Source organism: Herpailurus yagouaroundi, unplaced genomic scaffold (assembly GCF_014898765.1).
Source record: "Herpailurus yagouaroundi ecotype Mexico unplaced genomic scaffold, PumYag 163, whole genome shotgun sequence".
In the NCBI taxonomy this organism is placed as follows: Eukaryota; Metazoa; Chordata; class Mammalia; order Carnivora; family Felidae; genus Herpailurus; species Herpailurus yagouaroundi.
The window spans coordinates 17837060-17855682 of NW_024412404.1; the positions used below are offsets into that span (position 1 = coordinate 17837060).

The 18623-nt window shown below is 44.4% G+C and overlaps 1 protein-coding gene across 38 annotated transcripts in view; it reads right to left on the reverse strand.

Annotated features, from left to right (window-relative positions):
- KCNMA1 (potassium calcium-activated channel subfamily M alpha 1) overlaps positions 1-18623 on the reverse strand; it is a 736361-nt gene that overhangs the window by 356475 nt on the left and 361263 nt on the right. For all 38 annotated transcript variants that reach the window (XM_040485497.1, XM_040485500.1, XM_040485499.1 and 35 more), the window contains exon 3: positions 7661-7722. In XM_040485497.1, coding sequence (XP_040341431.1) covers positions 7661-7722 — 62 coding nt within the window. The remainder of the gene's footprint in view (positions 1-7660; positions 7723-18623) is intronic.

Here is an 18623-nt window from a genome sequence, read left to right on the forward strand (position 1 = left end):
CATTGCTGTGCAACAGGGAGAAGATCCGGCCCTCGTGCAACATAAACACACGCTAATTGCAGAAGACATACACACTAACTGAACCTCCACGGGAATGCATTTTCTTTATTTTCCCTGAAATAAGCATTCTTTTCAATGCGTCAGAGAATCTAAAGTTTTCTTTTGAAATTCTGGAGAGTGGTGAGGAAAGAAGAAATAATTCATTATAATTTTTGGAGAGGAAAGTAAATGTGGATTTATAGACATAGTTGTCGGATAGGGTTTTCACAGGGAAACAAATGAGCCATTGGGCAACGTGTCCTCAAAGGTCATGCATAACAAATTCCAAACAGGCCAAACCAAAGCATTCGGCCTTGTTCACCTTCCACAACACAGTTGAACTCTTACTCCCCTTCTGAAATAGTACAGAAAAAAAAAGGAAAAGAAAAAAAAAGGATCATAAAATCAAGGAATTCAGGGCCTCCCTGCCAAGGGGGATGAAATAAAGGAATCCCAAGCATCTATCTGGCATTATCTTTGTTCTTATCCATGACCCTAAAGTTGCCCCCATGATGATAGACTAAAACTCCAAAATGGGCATAAAAACCACTATTTGCTTTGCTCTTCAATGGATAATATTTGCCATCACATCTTTGTTGATTTTGTATGTGGTGGAAAGAACCCAAGAGATCAAGGAGAAAGGGCCCTGGACTGGGGAGCATTGATTGCTCTGTCTTCAATTCAGCCCCTGGCAAGTTGGGTGTTCTTAAGAAGGTCACTTAACCCTCATCAGGCAGGGGAGAATGCTGAGGCACAGGGAACAGTGGCACCAAGTGGACTCTGAAATCTCTCCAAGTTCTAACATTTTATTCTCTCCAGTTGTCCCTTGCCGCAAACCCGGAAGTAGGTCTAGCTGTGTCTTCCCTCCCACTCCTAACACAGTCCCTGATTTTTCCCAAGGAAATGCCAAAGATGAGCAGCTCATCCTGATGCTTCCAGCTGCTGTCACGTGTGGTACCTAGGCATCACCTGCACAATGAGAAATAAGTGAGGAAGCCAAGACCGCCTCACCCAGATGGAAGGGGGAAGGTTACCCTGTGGGCACCTCCTCCACCTGTCTTCTCTGCCAGGTTTATGCGCCACCTGATGAAAAAAATGACATTTCAGAAAGCTAGACCAAGTGGCACAGTTGAGTTAGGGTTGTTCCCACATAGGAGAATTGAGTGTTGCCATTAAAGGTTAAATCCCGAAAGGGGACAAGGACTTCTCATTGGGAGTTATTTACAGACTCTTTGCCCTGAAGGCACCCCCCTCCCCCATCCCCTCAGTGGGCCCAGCTCCTCCACCATCTGACATTCCATTCTTTCAACAGCTGCAGGCGCTCCTGTTGTGCTCCCCTTCACAGATGTGCAGTGCTGTTCTGAACATCCTGCCCTTGAACTTTCCCTACCCATAATTTTCCAGACCAAAGCCTGGCAATAAAAATGTCAGTGAGGGACAGAGAAAATTGGGGGGAGTATGTAAAAAGGAAAAAAAAAAAAAAAAAAGAATAGGAGGATGCTTTGCACAGACAGTGATTTGTGTTGACTTCTTCAACAAAGGCTAAATGCATACCGTGACTCCTCAAAAAGGGCATCAAGGCGGGGAACGGCAGTGAATTTCTCAGAACGCCAGCTAGAAAGGCCACGTTCCATAAAGTTGCTGAGCACAAGGGAAGGTGATGAGCTTCCTTCCCTATACCATGGGTCACCCAGCTCTTCTTGCTGTGAGGCAGGGGGCGCGTTCAGGTACTCCACAGTACTTCATGGTACTTCACAGTCTACGATGAGCTTCCGTGGAGGTGGTGATGCTGTCCTCACAGCTCTGCCAGGCGCCTGCTACAAAGCTGTCACGTGTGAAGCACTGGGTCGATACCTGTGCTCATGGCCAGCAAGAACAAGACTGGAGGAGGCGATCGGGATATCTTACATTGTTACAAAGACCTCCACAGAAACCTCTCGTGGACCAAATTCTCCTAAAGTCCACCGGTAATCCTAACTTTCTAGCACATCATGCAAAATTATAACAAATTAACTAAATTGTACAACTTTCTAAAGAGATAAGAGATAAAAGAATCTGTCTAATGGAGAAGCAGGGCTTCTCTCATTATCTACTCTAGTGTGCCAAATGATAGGCGCAGAGGGGGAGGTAAGCAAGGGGATGGGGGGGTGGGGTGGGGAAAGGGTCTTTCTACTGGGAATGAATCCCTTAACTGGGAGAAGCCATTGAGAAACAATCAACTTCCCTTGTTCTTTGCAAACATGACCCTCTTCCATCACCAAATGCTGCCCGTCCATTGAGATAAAAGAGAAGGGAGTCTTATTAAGCTATAATGTAGGAGACAATGAATCAAGACATAACCAGACATCAAACAGCACATGTCCCACAGACATGTACCATGTCTCTCATGTCCTAGGAAGGAAGCTGTGATAGGGCCCCTGCTGACTTGCAGGCCTGGCCCCAAAGGTAGGAAATGGGAAGATGGAGAACAAAAGAGAAAACAGGACAGAGGAGCTGGCTAAGGAGGCTAAGCCATATCTCGTTCTGGTGACATGTCACTTAACCCATTTGGTCACTTCTACAACCTGGAATTTCACTTCTAGATACTTGGGAGAGAGAGATGCCTTTAGATAACGCTGGGTTCAAATCCTGGCTCCGACTCACGAGCAACATGGTTTGGGACCAATGTTGCATCTTCAGCCTCCTCACCTGTACAGTGGGAAAGGTGATAAGACCACCCAATCAGGTTGTTGGGGGAATCTAGTGAGGTCCCATGCGGTGTGTATTGTAATGTGCTTGACACTATACCTCACACAAGTCTATGATCAGGGAATGTTAGTTCTCCTGGCCACCTGCCTGCCTCTCCCTTGTTCAAGAGAACTTCTAGGCTGAGGGACGAGAGGTCTGGCTTGTGTGAACACTCAGCAGGTAAAATAGCTGGTGATTGGCCAGTTCTGCGAAGGCTGTGGGTATCCCCATCATATAAAGGGTACCAGTTTTATTTTCAGAAACTATGGAAACAGTCTGGTCAATTTCTACTGCAATCTTCAAGATAACCTTCCTGAACCATACCTAACCCTAAGCAATTTTACAGTGTAAAAAAATCTTCCACGGTATCACACCGAAGAGGTCCCAGATGAGTGAATGAATACAAGATGAATGAATCCATGAATACAAACGTAAATTGTTAAATGAATGTTAAAGACCAGGGGAAGGCCATTTCCACATCATAACACCACCATTATCCTGGAATCCAGCCCTTGGATTAAATGCTCTCCAAATTTTGCACCACTCTTCCCTCCTCCTTGCTAATGTCCATATCCCCAAAGCTTCACTGCTGGTATGAGAAGCCAAGAGCAAAGGCTGGTGAAATCAGCGGGTGCCCCCACTGTGTGCCAGCAATTTTGGAGCAGATAAAGTCATTAAGGAAAATTTTAACAATGTATAACCTTTCAGCTTTACTCTGGTAACAGCAGGTAGCTTGCCTTGCAGAGACATGAGCCTGCACTGAAGTCACCAGTAAGCAGAACTTGACCTTCATTTTCAGTATACGCAGTATTAAATATTCATCACCCACAGAACTGTAGCATAAGAAGCAGCTGAGTTTAAACATGAATCAAAGGAATAAATATCTCCCCACAGGTGAGTCATCCTTTCCAAGAATGCCCCTGGAAAAAAAATGCAAATACCCAGGGCCTGGAGCCTCTGTCTCTTCCAACTTTCTCTTGAAATTCTAGAAGCAGCAGGAACTGCTGCATTATGCAATCCATGAATCCTGCCCTCACACTGACATCGTTGGGTCTTTTTTTTTTTTTTTTTTCTTATCTGTTAGAGAAGAATTACTGTTCCTATGTCAAAGACAGAAAATAGACAGGGATGGAACCAGCAATGGTGACATTATCACCCACAGGGTGTCTGGGGGCACTTTTGACTTGGTTGTACAATTTTTTAAAAATCTTTGCTTCACAGAGTATCAGAGTGTGTGGGAGGAATGGCTTGGAATAGACATCAAGAGACATCAGAATTAGGAGCTGGAGTGGCAGATGCCTTAAATTGGGCAGAACATCTTTCAAAGGGATGAAAAAAAATGGAGTTCTTTTGGACAATGTCTGCCTCATGTGGCTAATTTAATATCTTTTGAGGGACGGGATGACTGTCTTTGGAGGACTTAGTGCTCCTCTGTGTCTGCAAGGAATCGGCACTTGTGCCTATCCAAAGACTTGGTAGAACAACTCCTTCTGCTTGGGTGTTTCTAGAGAGTCTACTGCTGGGATGATGAAGCATAATTTTAACACAGTTTAATGCCCCTCTTTGGCTTTCAACTCCAGGAGCTCTGAGCACGATCTATCTGTCTTAGCTAGACAGCAATCACTTGAGGCTGCACGAGTGATTCTTCTGCGGCGATCACTCCAGGAAAACTAAGACCCAAAGAAGGGCTCCTCAAACCCTTGAATGAAAAAGAGCTGCTTGGGGACCGATCTTGGCCTAACAATGGGAAAGGAACGATGCGTAGGAGAGGCTGTGTTTGGAAATGACTTACCCACTGCCTTGATACTAAACTCGGCTTTGAAAGGTTAAAAAGATCAGACAACCACCCTTCACGACATTTATCTGAACTGCCTTCCCCACCTGTTGCCCATTTGCACAGCCTGGACGGGCCTGCCTGACACTGAGCCAGCAGGGCAGACCCCGGAGCTTACCTCATATATTGATCTGCATTCCTCCCACTCTGCAAGGGGCTGGGTGCAGAGAGCCTCACATCTTGAGCTTGTGCTGCTGGAGTATCCCCCACCATTGTGAGGGAGGCCAGCTCTGATCAAAATTCACTGAGACAAGCCACTTCACGACAATGTCTGCCCAATTAGGCTCATGCAAGGGAAAGCCTACAGATTGATTTATTCAAAGGGCATAAATGTTAACTAAAATTCATTGGAAGAATACTAGGTGTTTTTTTCCCAGTACTGGGTGATGATATAGTATAACTTCCAAGAGAAGTCTAAAGCTCTCATTCCAAGATGCCCAAATGGCCAGCCAAACCACCAGTGTGTACAATTGATGAGAATCTTGAATGAATAGATGGATTTGGGGAATTTACATCCTGCTTTCTTACACATTTTCCATTTGCATCGTATGTGTGGACAGAACTTCATTTTCTCTTGTTTACTGTGCTTGATTACAATGTCTAACAGGTTCTTTGTTTATTCCTGGGAATCTGTGGACTTGCCATAAAGGTTACTCTACAGACTCAACCTTACTTCTTCCCCTTGCTTGATATGCACATGCTCTGCTGGTCTTTCCCCAGGAAGATGGAAGCCTCCTTGGTATTGGCTGTGCCGATCAGGTCACCCACGGTACAGAACCTTGGGAGATGGCTTTAGAACCAAAGGTAGTAATGCAAATGAGAAATGGAAGGGCCTACATAAATAAACCAAGTCTCGCTTTGCCCAACCATGTGTGGGTTTGAGGGACAAAGAAGGACTGAGCTAGGACAGTCTCCAGGGAGAGTGGAGGCAAGCTTGGTTCTAAGATTTTTGGCATTTTTGCTGAAAAAAAAGTGGAGAACAGGGTCGCCTGTCCATCTATGGAATAGACTCTTTGCAAGTCCATAAAAGAAACCAGAACCAGAGAGGGCTCCCAACGCTGGATTTCCCAAGGCTTAGCAAAATCATAACTGAATCTAGGGTGCTGAGATGGTGCAGGGTTTCCAGGGAAGAGGCTCTTTTGTCTTAGAGAATTTCATTCCTCTCCATCCTCTCACATGGAACCAAGAACACCAGGATGAAAGATTGCCTCTTAATAAACACTGTAAAAAAGGACACAATTCAAATCCATCTAACAAGAGTATTTTATTTCTGAGAAATACAGAGGAGCAGAAAGGGTGGGGAAGGGAAAGAAGGTGCCGAGGCATCTCTCCTAACTGATCACCACACTCACCTTCATGTAAGGGTTTGCTCTGTCTGGGGCACACATATGCATGCCCAAACCCATTTCCTGAGCCTGCCATGGAAGCTGACAGGCTATGCATCCCCTGACATGTGAGAACACTCCTCACTCCTGAAAGGGAATGGAGAAATAAGACCAGGGCTTTAGGAGATCTTTGGTTCAATTCAAATATGGTCCAGAATTATGAAGAATAGATACTTAAAAGAGGCTTACCTTCAATGACATACCAGCTGGAATTTTCCAGACTTAAAAAGCTCTTCTCTTTCTTGGCCAGGAAGAGCTGATGGAGGGAGTGTGTGGAATCTTGTCTCCTGGAGGACTTTTAAAGGACCCTCCTCCACCTGAGACAGGTGAAGGCAGTCCAGCCTCATATGTGGCAATGGGCAGAAGGACCTCTGATACTCTCAGACTTGGCTGACGCCCAGAGACAAGTGATTAAAGGGGACGTTTTCTTTATTTTCCCTGACATGGCATCTTGGCCTCAGTACCCAATTGCACATCAGCACCCAATTGCACAAAATCCTTTGGCTGGTGACCAGATGCCTCTGAGAAATTCAGAATTCAGGCATGCATGACATTGCTACCATCCTGAGCCACAGGAAGAGAGCACTAGGCTCAGAATTCAGGCACCCCAGGGTCTGCTCCAACAAGGACACAAAGCAGGTTTCCTGGAATCAAACTCTAGCAGACGGCCATACCAGGGATGGAGTTCAAAGAGTTGAAAACACTCTCACAGTAGACTATGTAGGAAAAGAGCTCAAGTCCACTGCCCAGTTTTCAAGTACATGTCGCCACAAAAAGGCGTGTCAGACCAGCTCCGCTCCAGTTTCCCAGATGCTGTCAGCCTCAAAATCGCAATAGAATAGTTGGAATAAATGAGCCCCTTCCTCCCCCGCCCCCCACCAGGGTGACACCTGCAGGAACCAGAGCAGAGCTGGCCGCCACCTAGTAGCTCTGTTCAGTGACCTCTCCTGCCTCCTATGAAGCCTTTACAACGTCGCAACACCCCACCTCAGGGTCACCCTAGAGCACCAGTTCGCTCAACTGGCACCTTAGGGGTCTGCACAAATGTCCACTCTAGGAAATCCTAGATGGCCATGGGTCTCCACCTCTGGGAGTCATCACGAACTCCTCCGTCCCATCTGTGACCTTCACAAGTGAAGAAGCACCAGCGAGCAATGCTTCTGCTGAATATTCTGCTTGGTAGCTGCAAAGGATAGAGCCGTGCTTCCTAATCTAACCTCCAATAAGGTTAAAGCATCAGAAACCCTAATGAGAAGAAGACCTTACCACCATGGCAAGAATAGTTCAGACCCTCACTGGCTGGATACCTGTAGCCCTCCCAGTGGTTGGACATTCACACCAAAGCCCTCTTAACCTCTTGACATCTTCAGTGCAAATACTTCGACGGGAAACAGCTATTTCAAAATAAATAATACCCAGCAAAAAAAAAAAAATAAATAACACCTTCACATACCTCTCCCCCCCTCTCAGGCCAGCAGAATCAAAGTAACCTTCCTTGTGAGAACTTGTTTTCCCATTCAGAAAACCAGGACAGAGTAGCCCTGCCATCCTCTGAAAGCCTTCCACACTCAAAAGACTCTTGCAAATTTTGGTGTTAAAGTCAATAAACTGATCAATGTAGAGGCTCATGACTGTTTTTAGGAAAGAGGGCAAGACAATGTATTTGAATACTCACTTTGACGAATCTATGAAGTATATTACAAGTGCACCAATGCTGAGAGCAAAGACTAAAACAACCTGCAAAAGAAGAGGAAAATGCCATCACTTAAGAGCCGACACTGGGAAGCTTCGGGTTTTTTTTGACACAGGTGCGGCAGCAGCTGGGAAGCAGGGTTCCAACTGCTTTCTGAGGCCCGCTTGGGAATCTCAGCCCCTGGAGCTGCCGCCCCCTCCCCCTCCCCAGGATACCCTGATGCTGACTCCGCACCTTGCAGCGGGCAGCAACCTCACTGCTGGCCAACAGGGGTCAGGGTAGACTCTTATATCTATGGCTTTGGGTCTCATCTAGCCCTATTAGCACAGGGTCCCGCTTCTCTGCAATGAAGTCAGCACACTCCAGTGGGAAGAGTGAATAAAAATTCCGGGTGATACAATTGGTCATCTTATGTGTAATCTGGGCCCGGAGGAACTCAGATATGGGAATATCCATTTTTCGCAGCTCTGCCAAGATATAACTTACATACCATAAAATTCGCCCATCCTAAGTGTACAATTCAATCAATGACTTCAAGTAAATTGACCAAGTGGTACAGCCATCACTATGATCTTCTAGTACCAGAACATTTTCATCATCCCGGTAAGAGCCCTCACGCCCATGAACAGTTAATCCCCGTTCCTACCCCCAGCCCTATACAACCCCTTATTTACTTCCTGTCCCCACACCAGAAACATCAATTTGAAAAACATAAATTTTCTGCCTGTACAAATGTGTGTACATACATTTGTGCGTGTGTGTGTATGCATGTGTGTGTAGGTTGGTGTGTGGTTACAACACTTCTCAGTATTCTGGAAATAGTTCAAGTGCAGGAAGCCAAATTAGGTAATACATTAGGCCAGCTACACAAGAATCCTTGTTCATCTTTACACTCTTTACTCAAAATTAATCACCACTGATTTGAAAGACAGTTTGGCATCTCCTTCAAAGGATACCTGTCACACTGAAGTCCATCCAATGCACATGTAGCAGCGGAGGCCGATACCAACACTTGTGTCCCCACTCCACATCCTAGTTTATTTAGTCTTTGGCAGAGGAGACCGGGAGGGAAACTTAATGGTCTCAAAAATAAAGATGTGGAGAGCCAATAATTAAGAATGAAAACAAAAGTAAACACCACGACCACACACAGTGCCAGGGCTCAACAAATACCTTCAGACATGCTAATATTCTAAAGGGTCTATAGACAGAGAGAAGCGTCAGCCTCCTCATAGTATCTACATATTGACATCACTGTGGCATTGGCTGGTGAATAGAGATGAATCTCAGTTTATGTAATGGCTGGGCATGGTCGAGCTGTGTGTGTGTGTGTGTGTGTGCGTGTGTGTGTGTGTGTGTGTGTGTGTGTGTGTGTGTGAGAGAGAGAGAGAGACAGAGAGAGAAAGAGAGAGAGAGAGAGAGAGAGAGGATCATGCTGTACTGTGTGTGTGCACCAAAGTGGCCAATAGGAAGTGAAATCTGCATACGGTATTCATTCAAAACATTGCAGAACCCCACAGAGCTCCTGGGACAGAGAGCGGACCACACAGTAAACACTGACAGCTACAAACTGCCGGAGACTGTGGAAGGAAGACACAGCCTCATAGCACCTGACAGATTATCTTTACAAAAGGAAGTGGTAAAACAGTACACCACTGGGGCTTATTTTATTCTTCCATTTTGTCTCAAAAACTAAACCACGCTGCAGCTGAATGCAAGGAAACCCTGCATGCAGTGTGCTAGCAAGTACCTTCCACCGGGTGCTAATCCCCCTGACAGGCTCACCCCAGGCTCTCCCCTCACACACTCACTCATTCATTCGTTGCAAAGTTATGCACAAAAACAAACAAACAAAAGCATAAACAGGCCTCAGCTTTTCCCTCCATTATCCGAATGAGGCAGCAAAACAAATAGCTTAAGATTAATTTTGATCTGTGTTGCTATTTCTGAGACATAAGCAGTTAGATCCCCGCCCCGACCTCATTCTCAAAATGCTGCAAAGAGAAGGGGCGTGGCCAGGACACAGGAAAAGGACCTCTTCTTCATTCATAAACAGCTGACCCAAGAGTAATCTCTGTCAGCTGGTGTGTGTGTGTGTGTGTGTGTGTGTGTGTGTGTGTGTGTGTGTGTGAATGCTGAGCTTTGGTCAGAGCTGGCTATCCAGGCCAGTGAGGGGAGGGCAGGGACAGAGGAGAGAGGAGAGGAAAAAGGATGGAAGTCCTTGAAAATGGCATCTACATCATTATGAAATGAGCTCAAAATCTAAGCTCTCCAGCAATGGCGAGGGTTTCCCAGCATTGGGGGGCCAGACGAAGTAGCTGACACTAATTTGTCCCAGCTGCCTTCGCTCGGCCTCTGTGACAGGGAATAATGTGCAGCTTATTTAAGCAAATCGGCCAGTGACAGGAGGAGAGGACTCCTGCTATCTTCTCACGATGCAAACTCAAAGAGCGGCATCTCTCTGAGAGGGTAAGGGAGGGAAGAAATCCAGGAGGAAAATGACCTCCAAAGCTCCCAAGAGCTGAAGCCGTTGGGTGCACCTATTCTCGGGTCCACATGTTCCGCCGGAAGGCTTTCTCATGAGGAGGTTCAAGGTGTCCAAACTCTTCCACCCACCTGCCTCCAGGAATAAAATGATCAATGGTGGGGGGCGGGGGGTACCTGCTTCTCAGTATTAAGGCAGCTGTGCATGTGATTTTGAAACTTGCCACATGGCTCTTTATCATGTCAGGCTTGATTACACTGTCACCCTGGATCCAGGTGCTGCAGAAAAGGAATCAACCCTTTGAATTAGGCCATGGAAATAGGGATCCAACAAGGACTCATCTTCTAGAGGGCCTTGGCCAAGGACTAGTTCTCTCTTGTTCTCTTCATCTCTTACCTCTCCCTCTCTGACAAATCCCCCATTGTCTGAGAACTCTGCTTAAATATGAAAAAATTCAATCCAACTACACAAAATGATTAGATTTTTTTTTTTGCCTAAATGCTATGATGGTTATGTTATAGAGTATCCCCAAATAATTATCTTAAGTATTTATGTCACATCTCCTAAGGCCCTAGGAAAAATGAAAGAAGTCCACTTACAGTCATGAAATACACTCTTCTGTAGAGTAATCCTTACATAGATGAATGCTATGCTATTATGCAATCAGTGCTCAACTGTATGGCATAGGTATAGTCAATATGCAATAAGGTATTGACTGGGTGGAGATATAAATGGGAGAAGAAGCTAGGGACAGGCAGAACAACAGGGGCTCTTGTCTCAATACACTTTTTGTCCTCAAAGTGCTCCTTCTTCCTACACGTAACGGCTACTCTAATATCCCTTCAGTAAGGGGGAAGGCCACTGGGAGTCCTTCCATGTGCTTCGATGGTCCCAGGAATAAGGGACATTGAAGCCCAAGGGACATGCTAAGAAGAGGCCAAGAAAAGCATAATTCCTAAGACAGAAAAACACTAGCCCTCCAGCAGCTGGGTCACAGAAGACACATTATAACAAGCAAGTACTTTACAAAGCACTGTCGCAAACAAGATCTTGTAAGCACAGTGTGACACTGGGACGTATGAGCATTCCCTCTCAGGGCACATTGTGTGCTGACCTTTCCCAGAGGCTTTCTAGCTTTCCTAGGCCGGGTTCACCAAATCACCTTGGCTACCGGGGATGGTGCTAACTGCCGTATTTTTAGGTTTACTGAAAATACCCACATGTTGTGTGCTGATACAAAGTACGTTGTGATATTTACAGAGTGCCAGATACCTAAAAACAAAAGCGATTTGACAAATATAATTGAAACAATGGTGCCCTTGCAGCATAGCTTTTCAAAACTTCAAGATCAAACATGACATGTGTTTGCACAGAAGAATGCCAGGAACACGGACACACAGAGACACAGAGGCAGAAAATTTAAAAGAAATAAGTCTGTCCTTAACACCTGGCTGGCACCAGGAACGTGATGATAAATGGAGAACAGAGAGGGGGTATTCACAGGTATTTTCATGATGGACATTGCAGCAGGCCCCAAAGATCTTCCAAATGTCTCAAAAGTTCAAAAAACGGGAAACAGGATAGCAACGCACAGAATAGCTCCCCTCAGGTCACTGGAGCTCGTCAAGGAAAGGACAGTCCCAGTGAGGTGGACACAGAGTGAACGAATCAGGAAGGGGGGCTCTTAGGCACGTTGCCTGTTCTGGAAACTGGTCCCAAGTCATTGAGTTGGACCCAAGTGCTTCCAGTCGACGCAAGTCTGCGAGGGCCTCCAGACACTGGAGCAGAGGCTCATAAAGGTGGCTACCACCACAATCCTAACACTTGAGCAGCTTTTCTAAAAAAACAAAACAAAACAAAACAAAACAAAAAAAAAAAAAAACAGATGCCCCCGTCCTGCCCTGGAACCAGAGAACGGCGAGCTCAGGGGAGGGGGAAGCCGGGCACCTCTATTTTTCACAAGCTCCTCCAGTGAATCTGATGTATGGCCAAGAATGGGAGTCACTGAATTAAAGCCATTAGGGGAAACCACTTAGCTCAAGTCAGGGATTAATTTACAAATGTCGCCTTAACAATTAGCCCATTAGAACATATGTATGAGGCCTTGCAGGCTTTGAGGATCGTGTTAGAAGTACTTCGAAAAGTACAGAGAGGGGGATGAATCAATTCTCTCCCGGGCAGGTTTTATACATTCTGCTCAGCTCACAGCCGAACAAATGACCCTAATTAATGATTCTGCATGTTTGACTGGGGCTGTCGCCAGCTACTGGCAGCAGCCGCCCCTCCGAAAGTGGACCATTTTCTACACAGAATCCCTAGGGCACATCACTTTTTTTTTTTATTGAGGTATCATTTATATACAATAAAATTCACTATATAAAAACAATAGACCCAAGAATTCCCAAGGCAAAACAACGTGGGGACGTTTCGTTGATGCGTGATCACATCATTCCAGCATCCAAATTAAAATGTTTGGTCTGGTGAATTTAACAGCTCCGACAAACATTTACTGGACTCCTATGTGCAAAGCCCGGAGGGAGAGAGAGGGAAATAGGAAACTTAAAGAGCAAAGTCAGGCCTGGTCTTTGCTCTCAACAAGCAAGGAATCCAGAAGTTTAAATTACTCAGGAGTCCCCCGTGGCTTTGGTAAATGCCACACATATAAACCAACACTTCTGGGATGTCCAAGGAAGGAGAGGACGCAGAAGTAACAGAACCGCCATCACAAATGCCCAAAGTGGAAGGGGAAGAGGAGAATGGAAAACCAAAGGAGAAGAAAAGAAATGCCCAACACCCCGGCTCCACCTGTCTGTTGCCGTGAAGGACAGGTACCTGGTGCACTGGCAGACAGACTCGTGGCACAGAGGGCGCAGACCTCCCATCAGGAGGCCTGCCTGGATTTGAATCCTGACTCTGCTGCAGAGAGCGGTATGCTCTTTTTTTTTAATTTTTTTTTAACATTTATTCATTTTTGAGACAGAGACAGAGCATGAACAGGGGAGGGGCAGAGAGAGAGGGAGACACAGAATCGGAAGCAGGCTCCAGGCTCTGAGCCATCAGCCCAGAGCCCGACACAGGGCTCGAACTCACGGACCGCGAGATCATGACCTGAGCCGAAGTTGGACGCTCAACCGACTGAGCCACCCAGGTGCCCCCTTTTTTTTTTTTTTAATTTTTTTTTTTAGAAAGCAGTATGCTCTTGAGCACATCACAGAACATCTCCAGGACTCAGCTTCCCAATCTGTGAAATGGGGAATTGGAACAGGTGATTATCAGATCAGGACCTTGCCAGGTCATGGCACACAGCAAAAGAACTAAAAACGTTTGCTTGAAAAGGCAGCGCTCTTCGAAGTCAGTGGGATGCCATTCGTGCATAACTGTAATTCAGCCTGATGGCCATTATGTGTGTCACTAATCCGTGTCAGAGGGCATGTTTCTTTCAGATAATCACAAGTGGGAATACCATGGACACTTGGATTCATAGTTTTGTGTTTCCAGTAGCACAATCAATCGCTCGTGCAGCCTGCCATCCCACAAAACTACAACAAAATCTGGAGGGGCCACGGACTAGCTCTCTCCTGGCTCTGTGCTTCTTTCTGCTATTGCTACACGGAATTGAGGGGTGGTCTCACCCAGTCTCCTCTCCTCCTGCCCCTATGATTCTTCGAAAAGCCTATGTTTCTGTAGGTTTTGCCCAGAGAAACTCGCACTCTGAGTATCAGTGCTTTCTTAAGGGAAAAAAAAGAAGGATATTTTTTTTTTCTTCGCAATCTGGTCAGTAATGTTTGCCTCACCCTTAAATCACTCTCAAGAGAAGATGTAATCTCGCTACAAAGAAAGATATTTTTGTTATCCTAAATAACAAAAGATTTGTAAAATATAAAACCAATATTTTGACAGTGTCGTTTAAACATCCAAAGGTCCCCTAAGTTTCCAAAATAACATTCTGGCACAATACTTTTGACTTATGAAGTGCTTACCAAAAAATGCGGTAAATTGATTCACTGAAAGCCAAGACTCCAAACAACAGTTTAAGTACAGATGTATTCAAGATGAAAGAAAGGAAGAAGAAAGAAGTGCTTTCGGTATTATTTAGAATTATAAAATACATATAGGACTTTCAGATAAGAGAAAACTGTGTTTTATTCAAATGTTAGGAAGCCTAGTGAAAATGTCGATGCCTTTGGGGGCATTTTTAAATCTGGTCCTTCCAAAAATACAATATTTAAAACCATACTCACCATAGAATGGACTGGATTTTTAGGACACAAGATAAAAAAATTAGAGAGGGCCCTCCCCCCTTATATTGCTTCAAATGACTTCCATGGCTTTTAGTATGAAGAAAAAGAAAATCTCTAACACAGCTTAAAAGACTCTGAAAACTCTGGCCTCTTTCCTCTGCTATAAATTCCAATTAACAGAAATTTTAGTTCTTCTTATTCACCATGTGTGCCTCCCTACTCCCAACTACCACAGGGCCTTTGCACAAGCATTTTCTTCTTCCTGGAAGTCTTACCTCAGGTCATATACTTTTCATCCTCCAGATCTCAGTTCTGCTGTCACTTTCTTGTCACTTAATGCAAGAAGGTCCCCCATAAGCACAGTGGGTACTTTGTAGCACTTAGCACAGCAACCATTTTACATTTTTTGTGTGCAATCATTTGATCAATTTCTCTCTCCTCTGCTGGACTGCAAGTTCTATGAAGACAGGGTACGTGTCCATTTTTATTCATCATTAAACTCCCAGAAGCTGGCAAAGTGTCTCAATCAATATTTGCCAAATAAATGTGTATTTGGAGAAAAGACTGGAGAATATGTTTGGGGAACAGGTCTACTGAAAGCAAAAGAAAGCTGGAAAGACAGGGACCTTCACTGAGTGAGACTGTGGAGTTTCAAACCCCAGAAGAAGGTGAGGTATAGTTTCCTGTGAAGGCAGGATTCAAGGGACACGTGGCTGGAGTGGAGCGGGGCTAGACGGCATCATGGTTGAAGAAATTAAGGATCTAGGATGCACGGGGGCTAGCGAGGAGAATCATGTGCACAGGCCCAGCAAGGATGGCTGGGGCTGCGGCAGGGAGAAGGGACGGGGATGGAACCACCCTGAATGGCAGAGGAGCCTGTGGGTAGGAGCCTGCATGAGGGAGAGCAGACAGGGTGAGGGTTCAGTTGTACAGCAGGAGCCTCAAGAGAAAAGGTTTTGCACAAAGATGGAAGAGGCTATGGAGGATCAGAGTGTCCAGGGGGTCCCTGGACTATGAAGAAATAAGCCATCCACATGAGAGAAGAGAGGGAAACCATGTCTTTGTGAATAACAGGTTCAATTAAGGTGGTGGATGTCAGGAGTGCTACATGAAGAAGTTGAGAATTTAAATTAGGGTCAGGACCAGGAATGTGTGGGGACACAATGAAGTACATGTCATTAGGAGTTGAGACACAAACTAATGTAAAGATAAGTGTATAAGTAGTACATGAATATCTGTATGATGTGTATGTATACATAATACATGCTGTAAGGAACACGGAGATAAACCTATACTCCACTAATTAATCACAAATACTGGGTCTCTATTAATATTTATTAACCAACTACATTCCTAGTAATGTGTCTCTGTCCATTTCCAAGCTAGCTAATTTCAAAATGACCGTAGATAAAAAGAAACCTTGGAAAATAATAGGGCTCCTTAATGTAAGCTACTAAGGACAATCTTAGTGTAAATCATATGCCTGCTAGTATATAGACAAAGTACAATAATGAGCTTTTTGCAGAAGGCAGAGAAGAATTTGACTAGTATGGAATAGATAAAAAGGGTCTGGGTCCTTCTTTCTCCCCCCCCCCACAAAGAAGAACCGGGGGCATTAATTATAAGTCAGTTGCCCAATCTCTTGCCTCGTGGGGGCTCATGTTGATATAACTCCAGGGCACAGGTTGTGTGAATTTTTGCAGGTCAGTGTTTCCCAAATGCCATGAAGCTGTCAACTATCTTACATCTTGGGTTCTGTTGACCATGTTCATTTCACTTTGCACAACACAAAATACAGAAGAGCTCAAATGTGCTCCTCTGAAGGTCTCAACTTATTATAACTGAAACAAAAAACCGAAATGATGGAAAGCCATTTTAACACTGAGTCAGAAAACTTTCCCTAAAGCCTGTGACCTTCCTGAGAATCGAACTTTAATGACACTGAAATCTTATATCATTGCATCACAAAACTTAAAAGGTTGATTTTCACATATTTTTACCAACAGCATTAAACTGGCGCACTGGCAAGCAAGATAAAATGTTCCATTCGAGGTCGAAAGTTTGAGAGACCTTTCCTGTCTAATTACTGAAAAATCCAGGGGAAAAAGTTCCAATTGCTGGTGAAGCTCCCAACTTTGCAGCTAATGAGCTTTGGGGGAAATTGTCCTGGCTTAAGTGCATGTGGGGCTGGCCAACTGGATTTTTAATTTAATTAGTTTCATAAGATGAGAAAACTTCTGGAGCATTGTCAGGTCACCAGTTGCCACTTACCATCACCAAGGACTACATTTATGGCCACCTTTGCCCTACTTCTCAAATCCTTCCATTCTTATATTAAAGGCAAAAAATGGAAGCAAAAGCAGGGACTAAAACATACTTGTACACCCAAGTTCATAACAGCTTTGGAGGCAACCCAAGTGCCCATTGATAGATGACAAGTAAACAAAATGTGATCTATATGTACAATGGAAAACCAGCCTTGAAAAGGAAAAAAATCCTGACACATGCTACAGCATGGGTGAACCTTAAAGATATTATGCTAAGTGAAACATTCCAGACACAAAAGGACCATTATTGCATGATTTCACTTGCATGCCGCCCCTTGAGTCATCAAGTTCAAGGAGACACAAAGTACAATGGTGGTTGCCAGGCCCGGGGGAGGGAACAGGGAGTTATTGTTTAATATGTATAGAGTTTCTGTTTAGACTGATCAAAAATTTCTGGAAATGGAGAGTGGTGATGGTTGTGCACCATTGTGAATGTACTTACGCTACTGAATTATACACTTACAGATGGCTAAAATTGCAAACTTTACACACAATAAATTTAATCACAATAAAAATAGAAGGAAAATTCTGAGAATCTGCGAGCAGAATCCAGCAGTATATTTAAATGTCAAAATTCAAACATAATCACCTTTCCAGAGGGATACTAATCTCTCTCCTTTCAATGGCAGAGGGTACCTCTGAGAAACTTGTATTATGTGCAGGTGACTCTTACCTCTCTGGGATGTTTGCTCTTATCCCTTGTAAGCTGGAATTTCTCCCTTAGTTCCAGAATCTATTGCCATTTAGCCACAGAGAACTTACATGGGTTCCTACCTACCTTCTCTTCCCACTTCCAGACTCATCTAGTACTGATACAAAAAGGGGGCTAAGAATTTCTCAGGGATCAGAGTTTCTTACTAGAGCCAGAACCAACTTTGTCTTTTGGTAACTGTAGCTAAAGTCCCAGATATGACTGGGAGTTTTAAAAGAATTTGCTCTTTACCACAAAAGGGAAGGTCCTTAGTAGGACCTTAAAGTCATCCCAGAACAACCTAAAATTTCCATCTTTTACAATTATGATATTGCCACCAAAGTGCTGTTTTAAAAAGGATTGTCAATGCACCCTAGAAAGCAAGGCCACCAAAAGCCCTCCACATCAAGAAAGTTGGCCAAAGATGATAAATAACCATTCAATTGACAATAAAACATTGACACCAACATTGACCAGGCTTCAGAATCAGTCACCCACCCCACACTGGGCTTGACCATGAAGTTTCATGTCCATGTACTTGGTTCCAAAAGCACTCCATTTCCTCTTTTGGGACCATAACAAAGGGGTTGGCTTTGGCAAATGCCATCTAGATGAGAATGAAACCAGCAAGGCCCCTTTTACTAAAGTTTATAGTGGGTTGAGACCCAAGTCTCCAAAGAGAAGGTTCTAGCCTGTCCACCTCTGATATATCTCCCTCCTTCCCTCACCTCAGATTGAAAAAAAAAAAGAAATATATATTTATATATATAACATACTGTTATACTATATATAGTATATATACTATATTATACTATAAATATATATATAATATATAGTATATAAATTTAATGTACTATTGTATTCTTACAAAGAAGTTACCTATCCTGAAAGAAGTAGGAATCTTCACAAGAGAGCATTCCTCACACTCACAAATTCCCACCCCAACAGCATGGAAGATCAGAAGGCAAAGGTCACCGGTACAAATGTCACCATATGTAATTATGGTTGTCCTGCACGGGGGTGGATGCCCCAGAAAACACTGCATCGCTGTTAATTTAGAAAGGTTGGACCACAGCCCCAGCTATCGCCCTACTTCCTGCAACATCTCATGCATCTCCCTGTTACCCAGTGATGATCAGATGCTAATACTGCGCACAGCATAACTGCGGCTCTGGCTTACAGGACACCAACAATCAGAAAA